We start from the raw sequence: 7,835 nt of genomic DNA, 5'->3' as shown, positions 1-7,835 counted from the left end.
ACGATAGTAACGTCCGTTTTCTCACCATTCAATTGCAACCTTCATCGATGCACCAAGATGGTTGTTCTGGGGTTCTGGGAATGTACGACGCTATCACCTTACCTTGAGATAAGTACAGAGATGTTAGAGTAAAAACGACCTACCTTTACTGACAGCCTTACCTTACTGGCTTCAGTATGCATGACCCTCCCGTATAAAGAGCACTCATCTTGTCTTCCGCATCTGTTTCTTTAACGTGCCCAAGTCTCAATCGAATAATTAGTCAGTTACAAACCAATAGTCGATAGCATCACGGTAAAATCAACAGATGAACAACCTAGACATGGATTCCACATTCATGTCGCCAGATCGCATGGCCCTGCTCAAGTTGACCGATGAGGAATCGCAACAACATCTTGTTCGGGACAATTCACCGTTCAATGATTCGGCAATGGACGTTGACGTCGAGAGTGCATGGACCGAGCGCCAAGATACGCCTGGAACGGGAGCAAATGCCGCTAACCCTTTCGATGCGCAAGCTCCAGTGCGACTTCCGCGCCAACTCGACGATTCACTATCGCGAACCATCCGCCAACATCGCACCCGAACCGCCCCATTCCACAACCGTGTGTATAATCATCGACACGGCGACTTCTACCCCCCGCGTCAGCCCGTATATTACGATCACGACGACCTCGGCGCCAACTCTACACGAATCCCGTCGCAACTGAGGGAAGATTCTCCGGAGACGTTAGAAGAGAAGGCACGCGCAGTCTTGGTCGCAACCATGGCGGATGCAGACGTCAGAGAAGAGCGCGATGATAGGCGCGAGGACCGACGTGATGACAGGCGCGATCGTGGAAACTATCGAGGAAACAACAAGCGCCGCCGTGATGGTGAGTCTGCACATGTCCTATTACAAGCGATTGCGCAAGCTGCACGGGTGGGCTGGATAGCTTCTCTGATTCGATGGCTGTAACGGGCATCAAATCGAGGCCGAGACTATCCTCCCTACCCCATGGACTGGCTTGTGTATCTGGCATTTCCACTGTACTAACAGCGTCGCGCAGATGACGATAACCATTACCGCGGTGATGACCGTCGTGGACCCCAGCGCCGCCGTAACGACGACGGAGGCCCACGTCGCCGATACGAAGAGCCGCCGTTCCCTAAGCTGCGCAGACTGCTCTTGAACATTGCCAGCTCCACCAAGCTCCCACAAGACGAGGCTATCGAGATCGCAAAGTACTTTGGAGAGCACTTTGATGATGAGCGTCTTCGCTCTGACTTCTTCGATGTCTTGGTACAGCTGTAAGCAGAGACAATCCCGCCCATCGATTCAACTTTCACTAACTGTCGTAGGATCATCGAGCAACCCTTCAAGATCCCGTTCGTCGCAGCCGTCGCTTACTACGCCAACGATGTCAAGCCACAAATCACCATCGAGGCCATGAAGCGCGTCGGAGACCGGGCACAGGAGGCGCTGAATGCGGGCGAGTGGAAAGAGTTCAAGTTGCTTCTGAGGTTCTTCGCGTGCCTGCAGTCGCTCTACGAGGATGATGGCGTCTTCACTTTCCTTGGACAACTCTTCGACACAGTCGTTGACCTTCAGAGTGCCAACGAGAACGATGTAAGATCCTTGTGCAGTGATAGGGAATGTTTACTAATAAATGCTAGGTTGTCGGTATCGAACTCGTCAAGATCATCCTACTTACCATTCCCTACGCCATCGTCGCTGGAGGAGAGCGTTTCCACGAACAAGCGCAACAACTACTGAAGAACACCGGCATCGTGGCGAGCAATGCGGTTCCCATCGAGAGCCTCATCCACTCCTACGTTGGCGATTTCGAGTCGAAGCCGGTAGACCACCACAGCGTCATTGGCCTCCTTCAAGCACAGTTGTCAGCTGAAGCCGAGTCTGGTTTCGAGCTGAGATGCCTTCCACGCATCGACCTCGAGGCTTTGCGTAGGGCGGACGCCAAGGAAGAAGACGCTCTGCCCACGGCTCCTCAGACTCATGCCTTCCCCACTTTCACCATTCCCTCGCCTGTCAACCCTGGCCCACGACCTGTCTTCCCCGAGGCGTACTTCTCCCTGTTTGCTGATCAGGAAGTCGACACCGTCCCCAAGACCACCGACATTGCTTCATCCCTTGTCCGGGATGCCATTGTTGACACCATCAACCAGCTCGACTTCAACCGTGAAATGGTGGCCAAGTTCCTTGTCGATGTTGATTGCTACTGGTCCGTCGACATCTTCGCTAAGCGCGGTTCACCTTTCGACAAGTTCCGTGAGCTGGTTGGCGACAAGATTCAGTACAAGTCAGAAGATATGATCATCGATGCCATCTTCTCGCAACTGTTCAAGCTGCCTAGCGCGGAACACAAGCTCGTCTACTACCATGCGCTCATCACACAGTGCTGCAAGGTCGCGCCTGCTGCTATTGCCCCGTCTCTCGGACGTGCCATCCGTACCATCTACAAGAACCTGCCCATGATGGATCTCGAGCTAGGCTACAGATTCCTCGACTGGTTCTCCCACCATCTCAGCAACTTCGAGTTCCGATGGAGGTGGACTGAGTGGTATGTTCATTACTCTTTGTTTGTGGATCCGTGCTAACGTAGTTTTAGGCTTGAGGATCTCGAGCTGTCTAACCTGCACCCGAAGAAGGCTTTCATTCTTGCGACTTTGGACAAAGAGATAAGGTTGTCCTTTGCCAAGCGCATCCGATCAACGCTGCCGGAGCCGATGCACACCATGATTCCTGAGCGTCTAGATGCAGACAACAGCCCTGACTTCAAATACGACAACCAACGTATGTACACTCCGCATGTAACATGCATTTCGCTAACAATACCCCAGAAACCCCATACGCTGCTGAAGGTCAGATGCTGCTCAGCCAACTGAGGAAGAAGGCCACCGCCGAGGAGATCCAAGTCACTATCGACAGCATTCACGAGAAGGCTCTTGAGCAGGGCATTACCGAAGTCCTCGTGCCTTCGACTGACGCCTTCGTCACCGCCATCTGCCGGCTGGGAGCGAAATCATTGTCCCACGTTCTGTCTTGCATTGAACGCGGCAAGGACAGGCTACTGGAGCTCTCGCAGAACGAGGTTGCACGTCGCCAGATCGTTGCAAGCGTCGTCGAGTACTGGAAAGACCAGCCTGGTGTTGCGGTCCGCATCATCGATATTCTGCTCAACTATACTATTCTTGCGCCGATGACTGTCGTTCAGTGGGTATTCGGTAGCCATATGGGAGCTGGTGAGGCTCTGACCGAGAGCTGGGTCTTTGAGATGGTTAGCAACACAGTCGCCAAGGTCACCAACCGCAACCGTCAGATTGCGTCAGCCCGTCTCCAGAAGGGTCTTCCCCAAGAGCAAATTGAGATGGTTGAGGCCACCCTTGCCAAGGACCGTGACAACGCTCGCGAGCTGTTCAAGTACATTGAAGACTCGATGCGTGGTGTCGCAGAGGGTTCCGCTGACACTCTGATTGAGAAGTCCTCCAACGGCTCGCTCACCGAAGAGGAAGTCGAGCTCATCAAGGCCTGGGGCAAGCGCTGGCAGACTGTCTTCATCCGCAAGGCGCAGGTCGAAGAGTCTGTCGTCGGCGAAGAGGCGGTCGAAGCTCGTATCAGACTTCTTGCTGCTGAGCCTGACGAGGTCGCTGAGAGCATGGAGCAGGATGCCGATGGTGTTGCAGAGGCCACCAACGGAGAGGCGCAGATGTCTCTTGCTTGAAACATTCCAGACTGAAGGACACGACATCGGATTTCACAAAAGCATAAGGATAGAGTTTGCATTCAACGGTGGCGTATTAGGCCAAGTGCTACTGGGTATCAATTTGCACGTCGGCTGGCGAGATGATATCTGCACGAGGGTTCTTCATTCCATATGGACATCTAGTTCGTGTGATATTGTACATTATATCTCAAAATGAGTATCTTCATGAAAATTCCCTGAAACTTTTGTGTTGCGGTTTCGAAATCGTTCTATGACGAGTGTTGGTGATTACAGTTTGACCAGTGTAGGGAGCAGAGACGCTTTTTGCTTATCCGCTGCAGAACTGCGAGAAGAAGTGTTGTCGCATGTTAGCCTCGTGGTGTAAGGGGTAAGAGAATTGCAGCTGATAGGAGCGTTCAAACAAGAACACCTCTACTTCTCAAGTATGTTGATGAGATTCATCCCCATGATACTCGTGCGCGTCGTCCGGAGTCGACGGATCCACCATGCACGGTGACGGCTAGCGCAAGCCAGCATCAGTGAACCCTGCAAAATGTCGCGCGGCATACGGCACCAGCTCCAAGCCGACCACCCCAAGCAAGCAAGCCCAACTTTGCAGCCACGGGCCGCGACTCTGTAGCACCGCCGAAACTTCTGGGCAAAAACAACATGTTGTCACCGCCCTGTATCCTTGGTCGCATATAATTATTGTTGCTCCATTTCTTGTGCCTTCGTTGTACTGCCTTCGTTGCACGCCCTTCGTTGTACATAGCATAGCTTCTTTGTCGCAATCTACGATACGAAACAAATAGAACCGAGGGAACGGAGAAGAAGCAGCACCGGTCCCCACGAGCGACGACGGACGCCGATACGTTACGACGCGCGGACGTAGCTATTGCTTAGACGACGAGCTCCCTCGAGAATTCCTATCCCACGGCGATAACGATGCATATACCACCCAGCCACCCCGTCGCTGCAGGCCCAGCGACAGCCCTACAAAGCTTAATACCAACATCCACACCCACACCCTACGCCGCGCTATCATGGATATCGAAAGACGCCCACGGAGGCGGCGGAGGCGGCGGCGGATACACAGAGAACTGGAGCAGTCTAATCGGCATCATCACCGCGATAATAGGCAACGTGCTCATCTCGTTCGCACTAAACATGCAGCGATACGCGCACATACGGCTAGACCGCGAATTCCACGAGAAAGAACGGCAGAGGAAGAGGCGGAAGGCGGGCATGGACGATGCGGGGAGATTGGCGGAGGAGGTGCAGAAGATGGGGTTGGGGAGCAGGAGGAGCGAGGGCATGGTCGAGCAGAGGAGACGGAGGAGTAATGGGCAAGAAGACGATATCTTTGAGGCGTCCGAGAGCGATCCGTTGATACCCCGGGATACGAGACCGGCGGTGGGGAGAGAAGAGAGCAACGAATCGGCCAAGCAGGAGGTGTTTAAGCAGACGTCGTATCTCAAATCGCCGTATTGGTGGTTCGGCATCATCCTCATGACAATCGGCGAGGCGGGGAACTTTCTCGCCTACGGATTCGCGCCTGCGTCTATCGTTTCCCCGCTGGGCGTTGTTGCGCTCATCTCGAATTGCATCATCGCGCCGTTTATGCTCAAAGAGCCTTTTCGCAAGAGAGACGCCCTGGGTGTTGTTATTGCTGTTGGGGGCGCGGTTACCGTCGTGCTTTCGGCTAATGACAATAATCCCAAGTTGGGTCCTGGAGAGATCTGGGATTTGATTAGGAGATGGGAGTTTGAGACGTATTTGGGAATTACGGTGGGGGTTATTGCGTGTTTGATGGTGGCGAGTAATCGGTATGGAGAGAAGAATATTTTGATTGATTTGGGACTTGTGGGGTTGTTTGGTATGTATACGGACATGACATGGGGATGTTCTTGAGATTGAAGGCTAACGGTTTCTAGGCGGATACACAGCGTTGTCTACGAAAGGCGTTGCTTCGCTACTCTCGTACACGCTCTGGCGCGCCATCACCTTCCCAGTCTTCTACCTACTGGTTGCCATCCTCGTCGGCACAGCAGTAATGCAGATCAAATACGTCAACCGAGCTCTCCAGCGCTTCGACGCGACGCAGGTCATCCCCGTCCAGTTCGTCCTCTTCACTCTTGCCGTCATCGGCGGATCTGCAGTCCTCTACCGCGACTTCGAACGAACCTCAGGAGAAGACGCTGGGAAATTCGTCGGCGGATGCGCCTTGACTTTCTTCGGCGTCTGGCTCATCACCAGCGGTCGCCCATCAAACCATGACGACTCAGATTCCGACCACGACCCAGAACCCGAAGACGCTATCCATCTAGCTGGCGAAACCTACACAGACCCCATCAACGAACCCAGCGAAGAAGGCCCCGGAAGCACACGCCGGTCCTCAACAACACGAGCCCTCTCCCCACCCGCATCCGTCCAACGCCGCTACCATGACGAAACCGAAGAAGACACACGCCCCTCAACCCCAAACATAACATTCACCCCCACCGACCCCTCCACCCCACCAAACCCCACCCGCCCAGCCACCGCCGACATAATCTCCTCCCTCGTCGCAAACCCCTGGTCCCAACCCAACGAACCCACCTACCGCAGCACCCCACCCTTAAACCGGCACACATCCACACCCGTCCTCCCCTCTGAAGCCGCACCCGCCCCCTTAGTCTCAGTCTCCGACACCGATCTCCCACCGCCTAGCACGCCCACGCGCGGGAAATCGTCGAACGAAGTCCCTACGACGCCGGGATCGGGTATGGGCCTCAGGAGATTGAGAACGAGTGATAGGGTGCAAAGTGCGAGGAATAGTATTGCGGGGGGTCCGCTGCTGGCGAGTCCGCTGAGTACGAGTCTGAGTACTATGGTTCAGGATTTGAAGAGGGGGGGTGGTGTTAGGAGGAGGGAGAGTTTGCTTGCGTTGGCTGCGAGGGATAGAGATGTTAGAGATGGAGAGGATGGTATGATGGGTGCGGGTTTGGTTGTTGGTGAGCCGTTGAGTAGAAGACGGACGAGGGATAGTGCGAATGGTGAGGATGGTGGTGGTGGTGGTGGTAATGCTGGACAGAGGACGCCGGGGGGTGGGAGGAGAGTTGGCAGAGGAAGGAGTTTGAGTGCGCTTAGTACGTTGAGTGGGCTTTGGAGGGGGATTAGGGGGCAGGGGAGTAGAGAGGATTTGAGGGCTGAGGAGGGGAGGAGGGAGAGTGAGGCTGAGAGGTGATCATGACGGAAGAGGGGTGTGGAGGGTGTAGATTTGGTAATGACTGAATGTTGAAATATCCATGTGGATTATTCCTTACTACGAGTTTTGCAGATTGGACGAATGCCTGATTGAAGGCCACTGAGCTAGTGATGATTCGCACGGTTCGCAAAGTAGGCAAAAGACAAGGAGTAACTTGGACGAATGACAGGGCAACTGTACCTACCTGCATTCTTTTTGCACTGCAGTCTCTAGCGCGGACGAGCAGTCAAGTATACAGGGGGTGTGTACGGAAGAACATGTGTATCAGAGCTAGCGAATCTGCCTCGCCGTCAACCTTTTTGTGCACTGCAATTTCTAGCGCGGAAGAGCCGTCAGAATTGGGGTAGTGTGCATCAGATTGGACACATTGGTAGCCAACGGGTGAACACTGGGAGCAATGTGAACTAATCTGGAATGAGATTACCTGAGTTGCGCTAACTTTGCACTGCAATTTCTAGCGTGGACGAGCTGTCAGCATATATGCCTGGTATTGGCTATGTGCTATGTGCATGCGGCGAGGTAGGGGTATGATCAGTAATGAATTCGTCCAGCAGCATGCTCACCGGAAAGTTTCAAGGGCAGGTAGCGTAGCCACAATATACGTCTGCACTGCAATTCCTAGCGTCGAAGAGCAGTTCAGAGAAGGCTGATCTTGTATGTGATTGGATATCGCGTTTTTACTGTCAAAGTTGAATGCATTATCCGGGTGCACTGCAATTCCTAGCGCGGAAGAGAGGTTCGTGCAGTAAGGCTGAAGGGACGAGGCTGAAGGGACGAGGCTGAAGGTTCAAAAGCCGAACCGTAATCTTTGGCGTAGGCGAGAAACTGGAGGAAAAAGGCTGACGACATGGAAGGGAATAAATTGAATCAGACTACAACCTCCA

At 53.7% G+C, this 7,835-nt stretch overlaps 2 protein-coding genes across 2 annotated transcripts; both read left to right on the top strand.

The window, feature by feature from the left end:
- Window positions 1-307: 307 nt before the first annotated feature.
- Window positions 308-3,722, top strand: J4E83_010147 (uncharacterized protein; the record flags this gene model as incomplete). The annotated part of the gene is made up of 6 exons (XM_049337029.1): window positions 308-875; window positions 1,050-1,290; window positions 1,342-1,609; window positions 1,657-2,561; window positions 2,610-2,794; window positions 2,842-3,722. The coding sequence occupies 6 exons, from the start codon at window positions 308-310 to the stop codon at window positions 3,720-3,722; spliced, it is 3,048 nt and encodes a 1,015-aa protein (XP_049183873.1).
- Window positions 3,723-4,649: 927 nt separating this feature from the next.
- J4E83_010146 (uncharacterized protein) lies at window positions 4,650-6,930 on the top strand (the record flags this gene model as incomplete). The annotated part of the gene is made up of 2 exons (XM_049337028.1): window positions 4,650-5,580; window positions 5,639-6,930. 2 exons carry the CDS (start codon window positions 4,650-4,652, stop codon window positions 6,928-6,930), a joined length of 2,223 nt encoding a protein of 740 aa, XP_049183872.1.
- Between the last annotated feature and the right edge of the window lie 905 nt (window positions 6,931-7,835).

The sequence above is a fragment of the Alternaria metachromatica genome (genome assembly GCF_023757995.1).
Source record: "Alternaria metachromatica strain BMP 0045 chromosome Unknown scaffold_41, whole genome shotgun sequence".
Lineage (NCBI taxonomy): Eukaryota > Fungi > Ascomycota > Dothideomycetes > Pleosporales > Pleosporaceae > Alternaria > Alternaria metachromatica.
This window is presented reverse-complemented; position numbering and strand designations above follow the sequence as displayed.